The sequence below is a fragment of the Paroedura picta genome, chromosome 6 (assembly GCF_049243985.1).
Source record: "Paroedura picta isolate Pp20150507F chromosome 6, Ppicta_v3.0, whole genome shotgun sequence".
Lineage (NCBI taxonomy): Eukaryota > Metazoa > Chordata > Lepidosauria > Squamata > Gekkonidae > Paroedura > Paroedura picta.
In genome coordinates this window covers 87,116,317-87,140,930 of record NC_135374.1, presented here as the reverse complement: position 1 = coordinate 87,140,930, position 24,614 = coordinate 87,116,317, and the positions used below count along the sequence as shown (strand labels likewise).

The 24,614-nt window shown below is 44.4% G+C and overlaps 2 protein-coding genes and 1 long non-coding RNA gene across 9 annotated transcripts in view; 2 read left to right on the top strand and 1 right to left on the bottom strand.

Annotated features, from left to right (window-relative positions):
• CRACDL (CRACD like) overlaps window positions 1-6,332 on the top strand; it is a 65,810-nt gene extending 59,478 nt beyond the window's left edge. For all 5 annotated transcript variants that reach the window (XM_077343474.1, XM_077343476.1, XM_077343473.1 and 2 more), the window contains 2 exons: window positions 1,916-2,063; window positions 2,854-6,332. In XM_077343474.1, coding sequence (XP_077199589.1) covers window positions 1,916-2,063; window positions 2,854-2,990 — 285 coding nt within the window. In that variant the 3' untranslated portion in view covers window positions 2,991-6,332. The remainder of the gene's footprint in view (window positions 1-1,915; window positions 2,064-2,853) is intronic.
• Window positions 6,333-12,955: 6,623 nt separating this feature from the next.
• LOC143840221 (uncharacterized) lies at window positions 12,956-19,337 on the bottom strand. The gene is made up of 3 exons (XR_013232076.1): window positions 19,229-19,337; window positions 15,052-15,152; window positions 12,956-13,025 (listed from the first exon to the last, which is right to left on the bottom strand). It is a non-coding gene; the product is annotated as an uncharacterized LOC143840221 (long non-coding RNA).
• Window positions 18,770-24,614, top strand: part of MGAT4A (alpha-1,3-mannosyl-glycoprotein 4-beta-N-acetylglucosaminyltransferase A) — a 78,461-nt gene continuing 72,616 nt past the window's right edge. Inside the window, exon 1 of one of the 3 annotated variants that reach the window (XM_077343464.1) lies at window positions 18,770-18,943. The gene's annotated coding sequence lies outside the window, so the exon portion shown is untranslated. Of the gene's footprint in view, window positions 18,944-19,526; window positions 19,660-19,758; window positions 23,769-24,614 lie in introns of those variants that run through there. The other 2 variants (XM_077343466.1, XM_077343465.1) reach the window with 2 other exon arrangements.

The window sequence follows — 24,614 nt, the reverse complement described above, 5'->3', positions numbered from 1 at the left end:
TCGGCTGCTTTGGCGGCCGATTTGCTGGTGGCCTGGGAAGTTTCTCACTGCGGGGGGGGGGGGGCGGGGAGAGGGAGCTGCGGCCCGGTGGTTGGGGACCACTGGTCTAGATGCCTCTTCCCCCTTTCCTGTATGGCCCTGGAAGCTAGGGCAAAAGTCAGGAAAGTCCAGCTAGAGAACAGAGAGAGAGCAGGAAGGAGGTATGTTTTCATTTAAAGTTTAAATAATCCAAATCAGCTGAATTGCAATCCAGACCTCTCTGATTCAGGTCATTTAAACTGATGGAATGGAAGCTTCAAAGGTACTCGAATCAGCATTGATTAGAGTATTTTCCAGGTTATCTGTTCTGAATTGCTCATCCCTAGTCATTCAGTGCAAGTTAGAATTATGGGGTTGGAAGGGGCCATACAGGACATCTAGTCAATGCAGGATCAACCTAAAGCATCCACAATAAATTCCTGAACATTTAGGAGGTGGAGCAGGAGAGGGGTGATGAGTTTTGGTGAGGGGAGGGACCTCAGCCATAGCAGCAATATTCTTCAGGAGGACTGAACTCCAGGCCCCACCTGGAGGTTGGCGAGCCTATTTGGAGCATCATATATGGAAAAATCAGGTTTGCGTGATACAGTAATGCTGTTTTAAGTGAATTTTACCCTGTTCTCTTCCGTTCATACAGCTTTCCTTTTGAATTAATATTTCTGCATTGCGTTGTGATGATGACTAGTACAGTCTTTAAATTGTTAAAAGAAGACCAAACAGGTTAGCTGGTTTAATTTAACATGTGCACCTTATCCTGTGGTTCCTTTCTTTGTTGAATGTTGCTTTTTGGATTAGACTTCAGCACACAGTCATCTTTAACTGGATAACAAAGAATGACGACTTCTATGATTCTGTAAGAAACAGTAGCATCTAGGGAATTGCCAATCTTTTATTCTGGAGTAGGTATATAGGTATATATTTATGTATTTCTATCCCGCCACACTCCAAGGATTTGTGGCAGGTTACAAAGACACCTCCCCCCAGATAAAACCCCATTAAAACCCCGAAACAATAACCTCCCCAACAGGGACAGCAAGATCGACAGCAAAGAAAACCTCCCTAACCCACAGCAGCCACCCTAGGACCACCCTAAAGGCAGGGTGCACAGATATTAATGCAGGACCTGATCCTAGAGGGGCCCAGTTGATCTTAACCCTGGCCTCAAACAAAGACCTGGCGGAAGAGCTCCGTCTTACAGGCCCTGTGGAACTCTGATCGTTCTGGCAATTTCCTTTGAATCGTCCTGCTGGAGAAGCCCTGTGTCCTCCTAAACAGGGTTACATTTCTAAACCCATTGAATTCAGTGGACCTAGAATGTGACTCTTCTTAGGATGGCACTGATGATGATGATGATGTAACACGAGACACTGTAAATTGCACTAATTTTAGCAGTGTACAGTTTACTTACAGACACTTTACCATTCACTTAACGGGATAGATGCATCTTCTGAACAACGCTGATAAAATGGCATTAACCTTGTTATTTTTTGCCAGCAAACATGCTAGCTTTCCTTTTGGCTGGCAGGCTTTCTTTGCAGTTGTCCTCACTGCCAAAAAGGAGCAGAAATCGTCAAGCAATTTGTAATGGTGATTACAGCCTATTTCCAGGCATTTGTAGTTGCATAATTCAAAAATCTTGAATACAGATTTACATCCTAATAGTTCACAGAACGTTAAGATGTCACAGAGTGTTCATAGCGCAAATGACATAAACAGGGCAGGCAAGTGCCACGTGACAGGATTATTCCACTGTTGAGAAGGAGAGTCACGGTTGCTCCTGAAATTCTTGTGTCATTTTAAAGCCATGCTGTGGTTCTTTCATGCTCCGTTATTTCATGTAGCACTATCCTGTTTTCTGTCCTCCATCCCTTTTTAGGAAACTGTGAAGCAACAGACAGATCCCACACACAGCACACCCTCGTCTTTGCCATCCTCCATTCCTTCTGAAGAACAGGCAAAAGAGACCAAGTCTGATACACAGGAGATATTGGCAAAATCTGGCTTGCTGTCACATCCTAGCCCTGGTAGGAAAATGAATATTCACAATACTGATATAAAGCACAGCACAACAGTCCCTGAGAACTGAGTTCCACATTCAGGCAGTGGGTTTCCCTCCTTCTCTTTCCAGCTACAACTGCTTTACCCCAGGAAAACAACTCTTGAGACTAAGATGACCTTGCAGAAGGGCACTGATGTCACATGGGAGCTGCAGCTCTGGGTGGGTTGGGTGCTCATACTAGAACACGATTGGATCCAAGCCAGCATTCCCAGTTTGCATCCTGTGTTCATAATATTGGGGGTTTCTGCACCTCCAGGTCTGAAGAATGCTGTTCTTTGTGTCCCAAGTTATTCTCCTGTCTCCCATGTCTTTAATGCCAGAGCCACTTTACAGCCTTACATTTTTAAAATGTGAAAGGGACTGAGTGTGTTTGCAAATGCAGGTATTACATAAGCAGGTTCATGAGAGAGTTAGGAGTGGCTGGTGTTCTTGTTGAGTGCCTATTTGATAGCAAATCTAGTTTTGCAACTGCCTCATGCATGGAACAGCCCCGAGCGTTTGCTCATACAGTAAGACATTCTAACAATGTTGTTTTTAATTACATTAGTACTCTCAGACTACGGACTAGCCTTTGTAGCAGATGCAAAGATATTATTCATAGAACATTTATGACAGACAGAGTTCTGAAAGTTTTACTGCAGTTCCCTAATGACATCTCTGCACGGTAGGAGAACAGTTAAGATAAGGGAAAATCATGTTTAACTGCTGGGCACTCAGATGCTAAATTGAAAACATGATTTTTGTTTTCCGCATAGTGCAACATTCGGTGCTGTTGGAAAAAGAAAATATGAAGCTGTTTAAGAAGGTCACTCACTCAGATCAGCCGTCGTGGATGGAACTTGCCAAAAAGAAATCTCAAGCTTGGAGTGACATGCCTCAAATGATAAAATAGGGCAAGCATTTTATACTGGTAGTACTTGCTATTTAGGATAATTTCACACACTGTTTTAATTTAAATGATGAGAACTAGTTAATCACAATGAAATCTACAGGGCATCAAAGAGGCATTAAAGCAAAGACATGGAAGATGAGTTGTTGACCCACTTGAAAACTATTGTAAAGGCCTGCTTATCTCTTGAAGCCTCAGAAAAATGTTCTCCTTCAGGAGATATTGCTTACTTTTTGCATTTCTTTTCCCTTGTAGTATGATTTGCCACAAACACGCCTAGAATATTTACTGAAGTTTTTTAACTGTTAGCTAGTAAGTTATCTTCTGTACTGATGTTTTTCGACCATATCAATCTTGCAAGCAATTTCAAAACCAAGTGTTAAACAATAAAAACTCTATAAAGTCCAATTAGAATTTAATAATAATTCATCTCTGGAAATGCATGTAAAATAAGCTGGCCTTAGAACTTCAAATACAGTAAGAAGAAAAGGTCAGTTGTATTACACAGCATTTATCTCCATTGTACCAGATTAGTCCCCCAGCTGACTTTATTCATGAAGACTATTCAGAAAGTATCATGTGCTCCTTCCTCTAATTCCTCAACATACCTTATTTGTTTGGTGGTGGTGGTGATGATTTAATCAACACACTTTAAAAGCAATGACCTCACTGGGAGATCCTATGTTTGTTCAGTTCCCAAGTAGGCTCTACATCACAGGGGCAAGAAAGCCCTGTATTTTTTTTTAATGAGATCTCTGCTGCAGGGCGTATTTGAGGGAGTTCTTGAGGAAGGGAATATTTGAGGGAGCTCTCTTAGATTTGTGGCATGTTATGGTCTGTGCAGGAGAAGCCGCAACTAAGCAGACCTACAGTCTGGAAGATGAAACTTGATAAAGGATTCATGTTCAAGAACTAGGCTGTAATTTGGTTTATCTTCATAGTCCTTTGTTGCAAAACGCTGGGTTCATACCCTAATCTTTTCTACTACTGGAGAACCTCTGGCAACATCTGCAATATTGAGGCACAGCCTTCTAGAGTTTCCATGCTTTCAGTTTTGCATATTTTAAAAAATGCTCTTCTCCAAGCTCACACACATCACAGCACAAACTAAAGACAACATTTGTTAGTACCTGCTTCATTACCATTGCAGCTGGAGTGGTCAGAGCTGATGAAGGGACACGTTTTCACTAGATGCATATTAATGACCTAAACAGAGTTTTTAAGTTCATTGAAGTCCTAGGCCTAGAGGTTTAGAAGGATGTAACTTTGTTTAGGTTTGCACTGTCATTGGTGCTTTTAGAAGCAAAACACTAGTCTCTGTTAAAGAGAGAAAGAAAACTCCATTTAACAGTTTCATATTTAGTTTTAAGATGAGAATTGGCAAGATAAAGCAGGAAATCTTGCGTTGCCTGTCTTTCAGTGAAGGTTCCATTTTATATGAATATCTACAGTGGTTTAAAGTTCTTTTGGGAAGCAGCTTTGATTCTGCCCTCCTGTGTTACAGTTAATCTCCAGAGGAGGGGTTGTTACTATGTAATATACTTCTGGACAATTTCCAGCTGTGGTTCCTTAGGAACCTTGCAATAATGGTAAAGGTAAAGGTAAAGGTATCCCCTGTGCATGCACTGGGTCATGTCTGACCCTTGGGGTGACGCCCTCCAGCGTTTTCATGGCAGACTCAATATGAGGTGGGCCATTCCTTTCCCCAGTCATTACCGTTTACCCCCCCCCCCAACAAGCTGGGTACTCATTTTACTGACCTCAGAAGGTCAACCTTTACCGACCTTGGAAGGATGGAAGGCTGAGTCAGCCTTGAGCTGGCTGCTGGGATTGAACTCCCAGCCTCATGGGCAGAGCTTCAGACTGCATGTCTGCTGCCTTACCACTCTGCGCCACAAAAGGCTCTTATGCACCACAAGAGGCTCTATGTAATATACTTCTGGACAATTTTCCAGCTGTGGTTCCTTAGGAACCTTGCAATATTTGTCATTAAAAGAGTAGATTCTATGTAAGGAAATGCACATACACGCACACGCACTACTGTTGCATTTCTTTTACTGAGTTTGAAGCTGTGACATTGTATGGTGTCCTGGAGTTTTGCAGAGAGGCAGTAGAAAACTGGCAGGCTATAAGCTTTGTGTTCCTAAGGCTTGAGGGAAACTGAGCATCTTCTCCCATTCATAGGAACTGCTTCTCTCTTTGGAAGGCCAAAACTTGCGTCTGTCCTGTGTATCTGCACCAAAAGCATTCAAGGTTATATTTCAGACTGCTTTTATAGTATTGCTGTCAGCCTAAGCTGAACGCTTTGCTTTAAATGATGTGCCCCTTTGGGCGGGTGTGCTTGGTCACTGAACATGTCTGATTTCAGTTCTGAGTGCTTATATAGAAGGTACACCTAAAACGTGTGCTTTGATTATTTTCAGCAACACACCTTTTATTACGTGCCACTGAATGTGGTACTAGTGGGGTTTTACCTGGGAGAAAAAACCCAGCCACATTCTGAAAAAAATCAGTAAAAGCACTAATTTTCAAACACAGAGCAGCAAACAGACAGACTGACTTCCGGCAAATGAAGCACACATTCAAAGATCCCCCTTTATCTGTTCTTCATAGATTTGTTTATAGTTAACAAATCTTGGACTTCATCTCAGACTTAGAACACATTGGTATAAATCCGGGTCTGCCACACCCTGTATTACTGGGAAAAGCGGCTGACATTTTACATTTATTGGAGTGTAAGGACTTCTAAGACATTTTAATAGCCTTGTAATTGAACTGTACTTTTGATTTCAAAAAGCAAAACAGTGCCCTGTTTTCATTGTCCACTAACTGCAGCAGCCACTTTTCTGTGCTTTATTCGGTTTACAGGAAGAAATGCAAAGCACTGGTTAGGCCTAGGCTATGTTCAGTACAATAACTAACTGCTAGTTAAATTGCAACAAAGCTAATAATGTGGAGGAGGGATTTTGTTTTCCCTGATGTTTAGTAAAAGTGATGGTGTGTGTATTAACCAGTCTGTGAATGGCTTGAAATGCAAGACCAGATTTGGACCAGCAACATTTGTGACTTTAAATAACTGAACATCTTAATCTATGTTTTTAGAAAGGTTTTTAACATTTTTGTAGATTTTGGGACTTGCATCATTTCCAGTTTTGCTTAATGTAATGTAATCTACCTCCTCCTACCTTGCATTTCTGTAACATGCTGAAATATTTCTAAGTATGCTGCTTGGAAGTAAATCCTGTTCAGTTCAAGCATGTTGAGGACTGCAGTCTACGTCTTTAGTTTCTACTACATGATTTTTAGTGTTGCATAGAGAATTGTAATAAAACCAAGAGTTCAGAATATCTTGTTTGGACATTCCTTACTATATGACGTTGGGTTGACAGATATTAGGCACCATCCACAGATCTTAAATGTGAATTTCTAGTGAAACCAATTACTAGTTACTGCATGATGATGTCATCCGTTCAGTTGTGTCCGACCTTCAGTGATTCTATAGGAAAGTCTTCACCATGCGCCCCTGTCTCTGACTGCTTCTTTTAATTGTTTCATGGTCATCCCTGTATCGGCTTTGATCGTGTCAAGCCAGTGGATCCTTTGGCAACCACATTTCCTTTTGCCGCTTACCATGCCAAGCATTAATGATTTTTCTAGCGAGTTTGATCGCATGATGTGTCTAAAGTAAGTAAGCTTTAGCCGTAACATCTTCCCTTCCAATGACACAGTTGTCCTGCTCCTCTCCAAACCCATCTTGTTGGTAACTTTGGCTGTCCATGGTATTCACAGCATTCATCTCTAACACCAGAATTCGAAAACATCTATTCTTCTCCCGTCTTCCTTCTTCCAGCTTTCACATCTATAGGTTGTTATGGGGAAGACAACAGCATTGACTAGCTGGCACTTTGTATTAAGGCTGATATCCTTACTGTTCCATATTCGGTTCAGCTTGACCTGGGGTGGAGAACTGTCTGTAGTTAATGCTTGCCACTGGCCTTGGGCACACTCTTCCAAGGACTTATTTGGGCACACTCTTCCAAGGACAGGAGAACAAGGTTTCTTAAAGATTTGCATCTCTTAGATCAAAACAACCATTAAGACAAAGACAACAAATATGAGAAATTTAAGTCTACCCCAAAAGACATACCACCTGCTCATCTGTATGTTCACTCTATTGCGTTCCACAGAACTTGCTCCCATGTAAGCGTAGAAGCCTTATACATGGGTGTTTGTATCCAGTGTTGGTTATTTCTATTAGCCCCTGAATGGAACAAATTTAGTGAGATTTCCCTTCCATTCTCAGATTTATAAATGCTGTTTTAATACTTTAAATAAATATTTCATGTTATGCCCTTCTCCAGTACATCAGGACAAAAAAGGATGTGTTTTCTGAGACCTCCTTATACAGCCTTCTTCACTGCAGTACCTTTCAGGGCCTTTTACTTATATTTTCCAGTTCCCTATGTATATTGGCTCAGTTCCCAGCACACCTACCTGTGAGTTGCTGAAAAGAGCTTAAGTGGAAGTCCTCCAGGAAAATGTTAGTCGGTTTCCTTTTCTCAGGAACAACGATTCAAAGAAGTACTGATTCAGTAAGGGTCCTTCGAAAATGTATTTGTGGCAAAGCAAATATGGAAAGTAGACTTCTTCATTTAGATTTGCACTTTCTATATTACTTATAGGTTACTTCTGCCTTTATTATATATTATTATATTAGTCATATTTATTTCATCCTCATATGCAGCATTTGTTTTTGTGGTAGATAAATTCTGTCATTAATTCTAATAACAGGTATCCTCATCCTAGGCTGTTGAAACCACCCAAATTATGGCTTTTAACTGGAAGAAAAAGAGTTGGATTTTATACCCCGTTTTTCATTGCCCAAAGGAGTCTCAAAGCAGCTTACAATTACCTTCCCTTCTTCTCCCCTCAGGAGACACCCTGTGAGGTAGGTGATGCTGAGAGAGCTTCTGACAGGAATATTCTGTCCTATCAGCCCAAGATCACCCAGCTGGTTGCATGTGGGGGAGTGGGGAATCAAACCCAGATCACTAGATAAGAAGCCACCACTCTTAACCACTACACCAAGCTGGTATATGATATGCATTAACAGTCTGAGAAATCAGCTGAATTCTGGGTGCTTACTAGCAGTTTTAGACGCTATGGCCACTCTGTATGTCAATGTGCTGACAGCCAAATAAGAGCTGAGAGAAAATGAAGGAACTATATTATCTCAAGGTTTTCAGAATTACTGAAAACTCATACTCTCAGAAAAGCTCTTGATTTGGATGCCATAACTCACTCCTCGGGATGGGCCTAGTGTCTCTCTTTCCTGCAAAAACAGTTCTCTTGCTATTTGTTCCAGGTGCCTTTGGGCAGTGAGTATGTATGCTTGTGTCCTGAGATATAAGGCTGTCAAAAGTTAAGAGGTGAGTCTGACAAGGTCCCCAGTGAATGCTGCCCTTCAAGATGTATATGCATTCTTTAAGGATACTGAACTATGAAGGCTACACACTCATTTGTTACCTTAGTTCTTGCCTTACACTGATGTGTCTGTTTCCAATTTGAGGGAAGGAGTGAGAGTGGAAATGGGGCTTTCAAAAATATTCAGTAAGCGGCTGCATTGATACATTGCTTCAACCACAGCAAAGAGTCTAATAAAATCAGAGTCCAGTGGCACCTTTAAGACGAACAAAGATTCATTCAAGGCGTGAGCTTTCGAGTGTAAGCACTCTTCCTCAGACTAAACTAGACAGTCTAGTGACACTTTCAAATAAAGACCTAACACATCTGGGAAGTTTTAAAAGAAATGTGCCTACTTCATCAGACGACACTTTAAGTGTTTGTTAGCTGCTGAAGTGCCCTAAACCTCTTTCATTGTTATTAGTTTTAAAATGTGTATCCGAAATATGGAGCACTGTATCAAAGTCATGATATCCAGCACTGATGAAAATGTTAGTGGTTTCCAAAGGAGATGCCAGTGATTTCCCTGTAGTACTCTTAGGTAAATCCAGACATGGCCTCTTGATTGGAAGAAGTCTCTAGCCTCCTAATTCTTCATTCTCGAGTTGTATCACTACATAGATTAGAATGGATCTTATCTGGCATAAGCAGAGCTATGTGAGATGAAGATGCATCCCCCCCTCCCTGATCTAGCCTGTTTTCCCTAAGGGCCAAAGTGGGGTCTGCCATGGGAGGGGGAATCCATGAACCTCATTTTGCCTTCCACAAGAGGCAAAGGAGGTCAGGATCCAAATCATTGCATTTAGGCAAGATTTTTGTAAATGCTTTTATATGCACCACTTAACCTATACTGTCAAGCAGCTCCTTAAAAAGTTTCCTCTGACATTTTTTTTAATTAAAAATCCTCAGGCTACAAAACAAGGACTTAGTTCAAAAGTAATCCATTCCAGACTCTAAAAGCCCTTGAAACCACTTATTACCCATCTATTTCTAGTCAATAAGAGCCTCTTGTGGCGCAGAGTGGTAAGGCAGCCGCCTGAAAGCTTTGCCCATGAGGTTGGGAGTTCAATCCCAGCAGCCGGCTCAAGGTTGACTCAGCCTTCCATCCTTCCGAGGTTGGTAAAATGAGTACCCAGCTTGCTGCTGGGGGGTAAACGGTAATGACTGGGGAAGGCACTGGCAAACCACCCCGTATTGAGTCTGCCATGAAAACGCTAGAGGGCGTCACCCCAAGGGTCAGACATGACTCGGTGCTTGCACAGGGGATACCTTTACCTTTACCTTTATTTCTAGTCAAAATTCAAAGTGCTGCTTCTTAACTTTAAAGCCATAACCATTTGGGGGCTAAGTACCTGAAAGACCATCTCCTCCAGTACTATCCAGTCCACCAATTAAGAGCTGCCTGTCAAGCCCCGTTGTTCCTGGCCTTCAAAAGTGAATTTGGTGGCAACTGGAAACAAGTTATTTTCTGTGGTGGCACCTGGCGTTTGGGACACCCTCCCCCTTGAGGCTTGCTTCCTTTTAGACAAGAGGCCAAAATGCATCTTTTTACCCAGGCTTTTACTTAGAGGCTTTATCTTGGCAGCTCTTTAAATAGTCTGCTCCATCTATTACAGATAGGATTTATGCTGTTTATGTCCAATGGTCGGTTTTCATATTGTGACAGTTGTAATTGTAAGTTCCCTCAAGCAGGAATCTGAAGAGACAGCACAGAAATATTAAAATCAATAAATATGAAAAGAATAGTTGTAAAAAAATTGTCAAAGTGCCTTCTTAAAATTGTGTAACACAGAGATCTACTGAATAACGTACTTTATACTAATTTGTATTTTGGATAAATTGAAGCTTTGGTATGGTTTTCACAAGTTTTCACATTAAAGTTATCTAATTTGAATGTTATCTAATTGGCTAGCTTTGTCATATTTTTCTAGGAACAGCCGGTTAACCAGTTGAAGATAGTAAAACGTACTCCCAATGCTAGCTCTGATAGCAGTAAGAGATAAAGGTTCAAGAGGTCTTAGAGTATAACAAAATTTATTGCCTTGTAACTCAGTCAACACAACACTGAACTCAGCTTCCCCTCAACTACAGAAGCTGAAAAAGTCCAAATGACCTTGACTAAAAGAACAGCACCCACTGTCCAACAAAACACTTGATTGCCTCACACTGGATAAGCTCCCCCAGTTTCATGTACAAAAAACATGAGATGGAGATGAGATGGAGCCCTGTGACACTCTATGGCTAGAGATTAAGGGGTGAAAGGGATACCTCCCAAGACTCAATTCTGGCATCTGTCTTCAGGAATGAGCAAAATTCTCCAAATCATCCCCACGGGACAATTGAAGAAGAGTTGGTTTTTGTACCCCTATTTTCACTACTTGAAGGAGTCTCAAAGCGGCTTACAATCACCTTCCCTTACTCTCCCCACAACAGACACCCTGTGAGGTAGGTGAGGCTGAGAGAGTTCTGACAGGACTGCTCTGTGAAAACAGCACTATCAGGACTGTGACAAGTCCAAGGTCACCCAGCTCACCAGGTTAGAAGTCATGGTCTTAAGTGCTACACCAAGATGACTCTTGAGAAAGAATTCCATTGTCAAGAGTATCAAAAACTGCTGAGAGATTCAATTGCACTGCAATGATGACCTACTTCACAACAACCAAGGTAGTTTATACCCCAGAGCTATGCCAAAAGCCAAAATGAAAAGGGTCTAGATAATCAGCATAATCCAGAACAAAACAAAACAACAGGGTCACAGTGAATGCTTCCCATTAGTAGTGGCAATGCACTTCTCACTCTGTATGACATCTCCTTGGAGCTTAAATCTTCTTTGCCCGAGGCACATTTCCTATATTTATTTTGCTACCTTAGGCTGCCTCAGGTGAAACCGTGAATTTCCTTAAATTCAGGTTCTGCAAGTGAGCACATTCTGCTGGGGAGTCCAGAAAGAGGGTATTCTGCGCTCCAGGCAGTTACACATTTCTTTTGAAGATTAATACTGCCTCTAGTCGGTTTTGAGAGAAGCTCCTGCTTTTTAATTAGTTCTTTGGACTCCATACTTCAGACCACCCAAAGATTTCGTGAGGTATTAGATTTAACTGAGCATGAAGTCACTGACACTTCAGACCAACACGGCTACTCACTTGAATGGACAATAGACAGGTTAGGCATATGCTGTTTTGTCTTTCTGTTTCAGAAGGACAAAGGAGGCATCACCCACTTCGGATTTTCTGAAAATGTCAGTGTTCCCAGTGGAAACTCATTTATAAAACTGTCTAAAATTGAGAGAGAGAGAGAGAGAGAGAGAGAGAGAGAGAGAGAGAGAATTTCTGCTCCTTTTCCCAGTTGTCAACAGTGGTTGGATTTGTGGGATTTTATCAATAAAGTGCTTATCTAACTGATCACAGAAGATTCCTCCTGTAATGCAACAGACCCATTATGCTGCGGTAGGTGATCACCCCACTGATCCAGAGTTCAGATAATCTGCAAAGCATAGATTTCAGGCAGAGGAAGAGAGAGAAGTCCCATTCCAAGACCACAGGGGGGGGAAAGGTTATAATAGCACCTTAATAGCCCAAGTTTCTTTAAAATCCTTCTACAGAAAGTACCTGTAGCAAACCTTTTATTTTGAGGCAGGCTTTCCACCTAACAGATAACTTGCCTTAATTTTTGTTGCATTAAGCATCTTTACGTACACTGAACACTTTACAATTCCCCATTACAGTTTATATTTTCCCCTCAATGTTTGACTTCTTTTCAGTACAAAACCCACTGTAGTAAGCCTTGTGTCCCAGAGACGGAATACAGGAAGATATGACAGCCTGCAACTGAACAAGAATACATGCAGTGTTCTTCATAAGAAGACTAAAGTGACTCACATACTCCTGATTCAAGTATTCGCAGGCAAAAGATCACCTACCAATATTGGGGGGAGAAGAAATATTTCGCACTGATTTTTAATAGTGTAATGTGACTTCATTGAAATTTTGTTAATTACTGTTAACTGGGGATAGCAGCAGACATCTTGAGGCATGGATTTTGAATGGTATATTAACACACGTACTCTGCCCTTCTACATGCTGCTGCCACAAGGCCCCTGGAGCAAGAAGAAGCTCTGTTCCTCTCAGGCTGTGAATCTTAGGAATGGAGGCCTCATAATCATGACATAAATTATGCTGGCGACACAGCTTTTGCAGTTATCAAACGTCATCTTTGGCATTTTACCAACCTCGGAAGTGGTTTATTAATTGTTTTGTAACTCTGCCTGCCAGTTACAAGATAATGTTTGATCTTGCCTGTTTCTCTTTGTGGCTTCTCTGCAGTCCCTCATGGAACTGCACTTGCGCAGGCCATCCATGAAGATGAATTATTTGAAGCTTCCCACCTCTTTGTGGAAGGAAGGGAGTGCTGCCCCTCCCTTTCAGCACATGCTGGAATCTTCCTGCCCAAACCAGCATGTGATGGAGGTAGGGAAAATGCTCCCCCTTCAATCCTCTCTTCACCACCACTTCCCATTTCACACTTTCTACTTGCCTCAGAGATTTGTCCAGCAATGATTGGCTCTTCAATGAGGAACTTTTTAAAAAGAGAAAGAAAATGATGAAAAAGAAATTAAAACCCTTTGTCTTGTGGCTGATGGTACTCTTCAAAACATGTATGGAATGTGGGATCAAAATGGCCCAGATCACAACCAGTGCTTAACTTGCTTAGGGGAGACCTGCAGTGCTGAGGCTTGACCCATTTGCTGCCAATTTACTCCCAAAGCCTGTTAGGAAAGGGCTTGAAAGTCTGCCTTCCTATGGGTTGCCGTGCCACCCCCTGCCAAGAAACATAAGCTGACTTCAGCAGAACCACCAATTGCATTGGTTTCGTACTAATGGGGCCCTCCTTGAAGACAATGGGTTCTTCTGTTTCACCAATGTCTTGGCAGCCCAAAGTGTGTTGGAACCAGCACGGTTCCTTCTGCCCACCTTAGGCCTTTAGCATGTACCAGGGACATCCCACATCCCCAGCATTTTCCCCTCCACCACCATTGTCAGAACTACATGCTTCAGAATTGGACAACTATATGGCTCCATCAGGTATCAGATCTGACAGAGTATCCTTCTTTAGGAAAGGCCATTGGTGACCTCACTCCAGAGTCTCTGACAACGGATCTCCATCTGTATTCAGAACAATCAACGAGAATGGCAAAATCGTTGGAATATGACATCCTGTACTCAGATCCAACTCCTTTGGATCCAGTGTTTAAAGTTTTATGTTTGCTGGTTTGGACCCATTCCTTTCCTATGTTTGCCAACAGTGTCTAGGCAAAACTTGCCTCTGTATCTCCTTCAGTGATAACAATTGAGAACCGATACATGTACAGAGTATGAAAGGAGAGTTGCAAATTTCTCTTTATCCATTTGGTTGCGAACTCTATAGATACTGAGGTTGTAACTGTAACTGAGATTGAGAGCCATCTTGGTGTAGTGGTTAGGAGTGCGGACCTCTAGTACAGTGAGCCAGGTTTGATTCCACGCTTCCCCACATGCAGCCAGCTGGCTGACCTTGGGCTCACCACAGAAATGATAAAGCTGTTCTGACTGAGCAGTAATATCAGGGCTCTCTCAGCCTCACCTACCTCACAGGGTGTTTGTTGTGGGGAAAGGAAAGGGGAGGTGAATATAAGCTGCTTTGAGACTCCTTCGGGTAGAGAAAAGCAGCATATAAGAACCAACTCTTCTCCTCCTCCTCCTCCTCTTCTCAAAACAATATTCTCATAGGGAGGGAAGGCAATTGGATGGATGAGGCTACACATTCAGGGGCTTTAGGCCTCAGGGGCTTTAACTCTGAGTATGGCTAATTTCAGCACCATTGCTGTTGCCGGCCTGTATAGTATGCACTGGCCTATTTAGAGTGAGGAGATGCTGGTGAGGCAAATTAAAGTTAAGCAATCCTGCAGGGAAAGGCGGAGTAGAGTGAAAACACCCCCTCCTTTTCAAAAGCCAAAGAGGAATGGTAGCCTTCAGGAAGACGAGCAGAAGCCAGTAATTCCTTGCTGGGGACCAGGAGGCAACTCAGGAAAAGGAGTGAGTGGCCCATGTCTGTTGAGGCATAGGAAAGATCTTGTTGCAAGCTCTGTTTGTAAAAGTGTAGACCTGGCCTCAGCCACCTTAAATCAAAATGAACAATGTCATGACAAGAAATACATTCTTCTCGGAGATGGGATAGCTTTTAGTAGATGCTGCAATCGAAATAATCAGATGTCTATAAACAGCAAACAAAAACAGAATGACTCCAGCTCACTGAGAAAGGCCAAGGCTCCAGAAGCATCCACATGGCAACTATTCTCTGTTGCTGCAAACACACGTAAAGGCATTCACAACTGCAATGAATCATTCTCATGGGGCTATTCTACATTCCAAGTCTGCTATGCTGGCAGATGTCTTGTCAGCTTTTTATCATATCAGTACTAGCTATACTGTTATATCTCAATGTATCAACTACTAATATTTCAAAGACAACACAAGGTCCACTGGTGGGTCACAGCAGAACTGGACATGAGGGGATACTAAGAAAAATGATGTTAATATAGACAGAAAGGTCCAAAAATCCATACCTTCCTGCCCATGTGTTTGGCAAATCCACTTCAATGGGATCTTTTTGAAAAGATTGTCCTCAAGCTGCCCTGAGAAGGATTGCAGCAAAGCAGGGGGAAACCTGGAAGGTGAAGACAGTTGTGTGACAATATGATTTGGACACTTTATAAGAACCCAGTTTGGTAAGGAAAGGTGGAGCAAAACATCCAGGTGAAAGCAGCCCAAGATGACAAACACAGACCTATTTCTAGAAGCATCCTAGATGCAAAAGTTATCTAAAATCTCAAAAGGTGATGGAACCCCCTCATAAAAATGCAGTTGGCTGCGCTTGAAGAGGAGAAAATTGCTCAAGGTGATGGAGACCTTTCGCTTAAGGTGATAAGATATAGGTGATGGAGAACTTTGCATTAATTTCCATCTGGAAATAGCACAGGAGTCTATGTTACCAGCAGAGTTATATACTCATCTCTGTCCAGCCAAAGGAACCTCTAAAAGACATGCCAGATACATTAGCTTGAATTTTTGCAAACTCTCCTAATAAATTAGCTTAATTGATGTGTGCCCTTTGCTAGTGCTGATTAATTACCAATGCTCTTCAAGCCATGCCCTTGATTGATAGCACTTGAGGAGTGTCTCTCTCCTCCTTGCGTCTTACACTGTACAGGCAAGACCCCCCTACGCGCACAAGCCTGATGAATGATGGCTCCATCAAGTCTAATTTGGCCACAGGAAAGACAAGACAGAATAGACAACTTAAGTTCATTTGTATGCTGGCTTGTTTTCTTGGAGCAAAAGAAAAATGTACTTTCCCTTCCGCGGAGTCACATTTATAGAATAAGATGGTGATTAACTAGAATGTTAAACTAAACAACAGAGGAATGAATGGGGAAGGAGGAAGAAACACGAATGGTGCAATTCTGCCCAGTTACATACTTGTATGACTATTGATTTCACGGTTGCAACTCTGCATATGATGGCATTCAAGTTCCCTATCCCCCCCAAAAAAAGGAGGGGTAGAGAACCTTCCCTTTGACTGTCCCCCCTCCCACCCCAAGCTCCCTGTTTTATCATTGAAGACTTCTGATGCTTTCTCCAGTTCCTCCTGGTTGGCTCCTGATTTCATAAAGCTGCTCTGAATAAACTAAAAAAAAAAAAAGTGAAGGTATCCCCTGTGCAAGCACCATGTCATGTTTGACCCTTGGGGTGACGCCCTCCAGCGTTTTCATGGCAGACTCAATATGGGGTGGTTTGCCAGTGCCTTCCCCAGTCATTACCGTTTACCCCCCAGCAAGAGCAAGCTGGGTACTCATTTTACCGACCTCGGAGGGATGGAAGGCTGAGTCAACCTTGAGCCGGCTGCTGGGATTGAACTCCCAGCCTCATGGTCAGAGCTTCAGACAGCATGTCGGCTGCCTTACCACCCTGCACCACAAGACATATCTCTTCACTCTGGTATTTAACTGATATTACTTTCCTTGCTCTTTGGTGTTACCCTCTCCTTCCTCTGAGTATTTTATCATTTATTTTATAGCCCGCCACTCCCGTAACTGTCTCATGGTGGGTAGCAATAGATACAACCCCACAATAGAATCCCTATGAAAACATAAAAGAAAATCAGAACAATAAAATTGGCGTGGGACTAAAACCCCCATCCCATTCCCGCTCACAGAGGAATGCAAGAACACCTGGGGAGGGGTAAGGGAGTAGCAAGATCTTATTTGCACAGGAGCCCAGATGTTAACAACCCTGGCCTCAACCACAGACCTGATGGAAGAGTCCATCTTACAGGCCCTAAGGAACTGCATGAGCTCCGTGGGCCCTCAGCTCTCCCAGAAGCTCATTCCACCAGGTTGCGGCCAGGACCAAAAAGGCCCTGGCCTGTGTTGACGGTTCAGCCAGTGACATTTTCACTGTTCAGCCAAGTGACATTTTCAGTGACATTTTCACTTGTTCTATCTGAAGAAGGGAGCACAGACTCAGGATAGTTCATACGCTGCCATAAATTTTGTTAGTCTTTAAGGTGTTACTGGACTTTCACCTTTTCTACAGCTATAGACAGAATTCTGTGACTTTGTTCTCTTATTCTATAATATTCTAAAAATATTAAGAGACATATTGGAGCATTTTAAAGTCAAAGCTGTAGAACAGTCTTTTCAGTTCTAGCTCTCAGCTGAAACAGAACATTTTAACAAAAATCTCCCTCACCATTTGCATTAGCAGGGCTTGTCTAAGTGTAGCAGGGCTTGTCTAAGAATCTTGCCCTTGTTCTGACTTGGCTTTGTGTTATTATATAATCTGATCAGATTGGAGACACATTATGTCATCTCATTTCCAGATTTTGTACTTCTTTTTTGGCCCACAATGGAAGACTAGGGTTGAAAAATTTCACAGCTATCAGTGCGCTGTGAAAAGCTGCTTCTTCCTGAAGTGATCCCATGGATCCCATGTTTAAGTAACATCGTGACACCAAACCAAAGTGCAAGAGCCATTAGCATTACAGACTACCTTATAACATCATGGAGCCAATCAGATTTGACTACATTATGATAGCATGCAAGGGCAATAGTTCTTGTCCTTTCCTTTTTAGATCACCCCCTCAAAATTTTGGTCAGAAAATGTGAACCTATTTGGGCACCATCCAATTCAGGAAAGACAGTGGTGCATCTCATTTAGATTAGTGACAGTTCACCATTCAGATTTGCCAACATCATGCTGTGGACTTTGTCCTCAGTTAGTTTCAGGAAGATAATTTTAAAAAATGGGGGGGGGGCTGGTGCAGAAAACAGGCAATGGACAAACAGTATAGGGTCAAGTCAGGATCTTTCCTTAGCAAATTTTAATGCAAAACCCCAAGCATTTTCAGAGGCAAAAATTCAGTGAAGCACTAACAGCTGATCTATCTCTGTTTAGAATTTCATGCCAGTAAGGCTGCAGTCTTAGAAGAGATTTTTCCACCCCACTTTTCACTGCTCAGAGGAGCCTCATAGTGGCTTACAATCGCTTTCCTTTCCTCTCATCACAACAGGAGGGGTGAAAGTGAAAGTGGTTCGAGGTACACCCCTTCCCAATAAATATTTAAAAATAATCCTCTTTAGTATGCACTTTCTCAAAATGTAATCTTGGATGGGTCAAAGAAGTTAAACAATAAGAGTCTATGTAGATCTGGTTGATTCATGGCGGATAAGTCAGTGGCTGCTAGGGAACCTTCCAGCTCAGAGGCACTAATCCCAGAGCAAGGAAACAAAATCAGAAACATGGTTTTGGCCTCTATGCCCTGTTGTTGGATCTCCAGGGGAACTCGTTGGCCACTCTGTGAGACAGGATGCTGGACTAGATGGTCCACTGATCCAGCAGGATTCTTGTGTTTTTTAATAAGTTTTATTAAGATTCCACATCAGCTGAGATAAAAGTCTAAAACGTTGCTATCTCAGGTCCTGGCATCAGCACTTTCCTTCTTATATACGAGGCAGGTCTTATATTCCTCAGCCCCGGACTGCATAGCTCTGCCCGTTGCCCTTCTGCTTCAGCCATCAAAACCCAACGCGCGCCCCCCCCCCCACAACTCGCGAGATTTCTTTATATATCACTCCGTCCGTTCCAAATGACATCTGTCTGCACCATCCATCGGAAAAGATCGGGCAACGCGGGACGACGATTGGGTGGCTCTCTGGAGCTGCCTGGTCCAATAGCAACGCGGGAAGGTGAAAGGAGGCGGGTGCTCTGAGCACAGCCGGTCAGAGTAACGCTCTGTGGGATCTAGTTGTTCCCACCGGCGGCACCAGTGGACGGAGGAGAGGGTTTCTATGCAGAGGCAGCCTTGCGCGAGCGTTCCTGGCGCGGCCCGGGCAAGCGCGCGCGCAAGAACCCGCAGCTCCCCTGCAAGAGCCCAGGGCGGCTCCGACCGGGAGCAAGGTGAGCGTCGCCGGGGGGACCGGGGACGAGGAGCCTTCCGCAGCCGCTCGAGGCGGTGGCTTGTCCCGTGGGCGTCTGCTATTTCTCGGGTGTCGCCCGAGGTCGAGGCGTTCCAGGGTGGCAGAAGAGCCGCTTGCAATTTGTTGCTCGCTCGGAGGCGTCCGTGTGCAAGAGGCTGGTGGTGCTGAAGGGGGAGGCTGGCTGGGGTGCGGGAGGGCTGAGACGGGGGGAGGAAGGGGCAGGCAGGCAGGCCGGGCGGCGAGTTGCGCTGCTGCATCCCCTCACCTTGCGAAAGTCAGTCGTTGGGACCGCTTTGGGGGAGAAGCGGGTTGGGCAATGCGACAACTCTCTCCGCCTGGGCTGCGCACCCGCAGGCGAGGAGAGGCAAGAGCCGCCTGGCAAGACGAGGGACGGGCTGATGGAGTGACAGGCAAGTGGCGAGACGGGGAGGCGGCCCGGCGCCCGGCCCTGCGTGGACAGACGGGCGGGCGAGGAAGTGCGCGCGGGAAAACTTGCGTGGCGGAGGAGCCTCCGAGGAGCCGGGCGGGAGACCCTGGGGCTTCACTCCGCACTTGCCGGCGGCTGCGTTTCCCTCACCGGCAAAAGTCACAGTGCGCCCTGCTGTATGACGCACGCGCTGCCTGTCTGGGGAGGGAAGGCCAGCCCGCCGGCGGGTGCGCGCCACGCACCGAGGGAGAGGGGCTCTGGCTGGAGCGGTGAGCGGGGGTCTCGCGGGGGGGGAGGGAGCGCGGCGGAGGGAGAGGAGATGGGGGAGGGGCGCGCCTTGAGACAGGGGTAGGGTGCCCGCCAGTGGCCTAAAGCGTGGGAAGGGCCGCGCTGCTGTGGGTGTGAAGGGAGGGCGAGCAAGCAGGAGACAAATCCTGTGGTGTGCTTGTCTGCCTAGCCTACGTGTTGTTGCCCCTCCACCTGTTTCAGAGCCGCTGTCATCCAATCTTGTTCCTGGCCTGTGGTGTTCCTGCCATCCTGGCCTCTGTGCGGGCAGCTCTTTGACAGGAAAGGGAGGTTTTGCCAAGGGAGGAGGAATGCACATGGCCGGGTGGTGGTGGTGAACAGGAAAATTTCCCATCACTGTTAAAGCTGTTTGGGGTAAAAACTTGGTGACAGTTATATAAGGCAGGATAGCTTTCCGACGGAGAATGATAGATAATGGCATTAGGCCAGTTGGTGTTGTGTGCAGGGATGTGTATGTGTGTGCTGTGATCATGCATGTTGCATAAGCAGTCAGTTTTGACCCCTCAATGGTTGAGTGAGGTAAGGAACCCCCTGGGTCCAATCCCCTTCATTGCCAAGCACGTAACTAGTTCTACCAGTGCTGACTGGTACCCTCTGCTGGGTCTATGGGGCAGGCAGAAGGGCAAGATCCAGCATCTCCGTGGAGTCTAGGATTGTAAATTCAGAACAATCCCTTATACAGGGATCCTTTTGTGCATGTGGGAACTGATGAGAAATCTATCAAGGCATAATCCTTGCTGATCCTCTTTTGTGGGGATGTAGCTTTTAAGACTCCAGAAGCTTTTGCAAGCAGCTAAAAACTTTTGACACCTGAAGTGTTGCTTTCCTTGTCAGAGCCATTCATGTGTACTTGTGAGTCTATAGAGATAGTACAAATGTTTCCCCTCCCCCACCTCGCTGTTTCGACACAGTATGCCAGCAAGTGATACCATTGTTGTCCGTACCTCAGCTGAAGGAGGGAGATATGCAGGAGCTTGTGGCTGGTCTAAAATATGTGAAAAAGAGATAACTAGATCTGAGTTAAGGAGCTGGCAATTTCCGCCTTGTTTTCCAGTCTCACTGGACCGATTCTTTCAAACTAGTTGTTACATTGGCAGTAAAGCCAGAAAGCAAAATAACAGAAATGGGGTAAGCTCAAATAGAAACAAACTTTCTAAAACAGGTAATATCTCAGAAGTGGGTGTGTAGTCTCACTATGCACCGAAAAGCAACAAAATGCTCATTAATGATATATGGCTGGAATATAGAAGGGTTCCATCTATCTCTGTGTACCTTTCAGCCAAATCTTAGACTTCTGTTCCCCTCCCACAGCACTGGGACAGACTGTTCTGATGCTCTCTCCTCTGTCTTTGCTGTGGCATCTAGTTGTCACACAAAACGGCTGCAATGGAGGAGCTGACCTTGCAGCCTTGTTTTCTGAGACTCTTTTTGCTGTTGATTTGTTTATTAGTCTTCTTTGACGCTTTTCCATGGTGCTGAAAATTATTTCCAGTATAAATTAAAAATAAACAATTTAAACGTCATGAGAAGGTAGGCATCAATTCAAACCACATCAGAAGATTTCCCACCAAAGAACATTGTCAAAGTCACGCCAGAGAAAAGCCAATCTAAACTGCACATGGGGAGAAGAGCCTTTCAAACAGCAAAGTACATTATTGTTATGTTCATTCAGACTGGGTTACACATTTAGAAAATGAAACCATGTGTGAATATAATTGAAAAATACAATACAATTAAAACCTGTTAATATTTATAAACAAAAAATAAACATGAATATTGTCTTACTAAATAGCTATGAATTTTAATGGCAGGTTCGAATAGTATGCAGGGCTTCCACTGAAAACATTCGTGTCCATGCAGTTGCAGATCTTCTTAGGAAGGGGAGAGAAAGCCAACCTCGCAGGGAGGATGTTTAAGTACATCCAGACTCATGTGGAGAGAAGCTGTCTTTCTAGTATCATAGTCGTCTTCTGGCTGGCTCCCATCAATAGCGAGCTGCTGCCCAGCTGTATTTTCAGTAGCATTCTCAAGGGCAACCCAATCTGGAGTTCATTACAGTACTCCAGCCCCAAGGTTACAAGACAATGCTTCAGTGTGGGTTGATCCACCCTACCCCAAAACGGGTGGTGTTTCCAAATCAAAAGTAACTGAAAGATACTCTTTATCCACGGTGCTGTGGGGTGGACTAGGGCTTAAAACAATTTTTTTTGCAGGAAGGTGGGATTGCATTCCCACACATTCCCACCTTCCTACAATATAACCCTCCCCCCACGACATGTGATGGAACCGTTCTACTCTGCCTGTGTCCCCGAGGGGGGGGAACACATTTTGGCGCCAGAGCAAATCCAGCACTGAAATGTGTCCCCTGAAGAAACACAGTAAGCTGCCTAGCATGCAGCTCCACAGCAATTTACCAGTGGCAGCCCGGAGTGGCACCACTGATGAAGAATTGACCTTGGAGCAGATGCCTTATCTCCTCCTCCTCCTCCTCTGTAATCTTATTCCATAAAAAATATTAAAACTAATATCATGCCACCCCCCATTACAATCTGAAGTTCAAGAAGACCTAACTAAAATGGCACAATTTACTACTTTAGATAGAGCCAATAAATCATTCCTACAGTGTGGCCTGAAGCCATATTGAAATGGGCGAAGAGCAAATTTAGGAAAAGCATGCACCTGTTTATCTGTACCTCTATATAATAGTGAAGAGTCACTATGGGTGGAGTGGTGTCCGGGTGTCCAGACACTGCTTCACTCCATGGGCCAATCGCTGGCCATGCCCGGATTGGGCAAGCCCATGAAGCCCCTGACCCCAACACCCCACCCTGTCTACCCAGCCTTGCAGCCACACGCTCCACACCAGCCGTGATCCCTGACCTGCCAGCCGCAGGTGGCTGTGGCGCCACCTGAGAAGCACCAGCGACATGGTAGAAGAGATGTGGCGGAGGCGGCGCTGAGGCTGCGGCAGAGAAGTGGTGGCAGCAAGGCGGCAGCAGAGAAACGGTGGTGAGCTGGCCCCGAAATAGCGCCATGGGCATTGTCAAGCCGCCGCCAGAGAAGTGACAGAGGTATTGCCTGGCCAGTGGTGGAGGACCAGCAGAATCAGAAGCACACCCGCACTGTAGGAGCAGAGCTGTCCACCAACAGACCAACCAGGACTGCCAGCCCCCAGGCCGCTGTGCGCCCATCCCACCGCCTTTGCTGGGAGAAGGGAGGCTGCTCTGTGCCTCTCCAGCACTAACACTCCACATGCCCAACGCCTCCCCTCCCAACCATTACCCCGCTAGCGCCCGCTTCATTCAAGACTGCAGCGGGCTTTTTTCTAGTAAATAATAATTTTAATTACAGTTGTGGAAATATGTGCTAGTGGAAACCAGGTACACTTAAAATACAGTGACTCCATGAGCAACCTGTAAACAACCAGGAATAAGACCATATGGAGGGGGAAACGTGCTATAGTCTCTTTCGCATTGTCCTGCCCTTGCACCCACCCTCCCCTCTCCATTTTCTGCTCCAAGAATTTTTTTTTAATGGTGCCATAAGCAGAACAACACATACGCACTTCCATGTATACGCGAAACACCTGTTCTTCCTTAACATTCATGCCTCATTATGGGAATGGGAGGTGGACACAGTGGTGGCAGCAGTGAAGAAGCAGGCAGGCTGCAGGAAGGGTGACTGGACGGTGCTGCTGTCCATCTTTTCAACACGTGAGGTGGTTGAGGGGGAGAGGAAAGTGTGGATAGATAGAAATGAGATGGCAGATGGTTTCTTCCAAGCAAGACCGAGACTTCCAAGCAAGACTCCAGCCCTGCCAACTGGCTCATGTGCCCATGGGTTGAGAGGGAGATTTTATATGGGAGACCTCTTGCCCCTCACCTGGCAACTGCGTTTTTCTTCTGCGTTTGGTTTTTTTGTACTGTTCTTAGTGTGGCAACGCATATGCATTGCAACACGTAAGTTTTATTTTAAATAATAATAATTTTCGTGCTCGGGGGAACTTTGAAGACCCACAAACCTCCGCTAAGAGGGGATTGGTTGCCTCCAGTGATTGACAGACCGAGGAATGGTAAGTGCATTTTCTGCAGCGGCAGAAAAAAGTGGGAAAGCTTTACAGTATGGAGGGGTGAAAAGGCCCAATTTAATATCCGGCAATTGCGGGGAGGAGACAACATGCAATTTAGCCCTCTGTGTGGCAATGGTTCACTAACATGCAGTGAAACTGAATTTGCTAACTTTGTGGTATAATGATATAGAACCACATTTAAACACTCTAACAAGATTTTGTGATGATTCCCATAAGGGGATGGTTTACATTGAATAAAACCAAGAAGGAAATTCACTATAAACAAGATGATTGTTTTATTAATTGCATACTTTGTACTAATAATAAATTATCCCCATAGGTTTCTGTGCTTGCTTCTATGGTTAAAGAACTAGCCCCCGGGGCAGGATGGTGTAATAGTGATTGCTCTAGATGGGAGAAACCTGGAATAGATAACTTTTGTTACTTTGTAACTTACAAGCAGAGAACTGAATATAATTCTTTGGCTGCAAGGATCAGTCAAGGTATTCTTTCAATACATGCAAGTCAGAAGCCCACTTGTAGCAAGATTGCAGGAGAACTGGAGGGGAAATTGACTCCTTTTAATTATTTTTTCTAACATGAAATCTCCTCTATCATATATAGGTAAAGGTAAAGGTATCCCCTGTACAAGCACCGAGTCATGTCTGACCCTTGGGGTGACGCCCTCTAGCGTTTTCATGGCAGACTCAATACGGGGTGGTTTGCCAGTGCCTTCCCCAGTCATTACCATTTACCCCCCAGCAAGCTGGGTACTCATTTTACCGACCTCGGAAGGATGGAAGGCTGAGTCAACCTTGAGCCAGCTGCTGGGATTGAACTCCCAGCCTC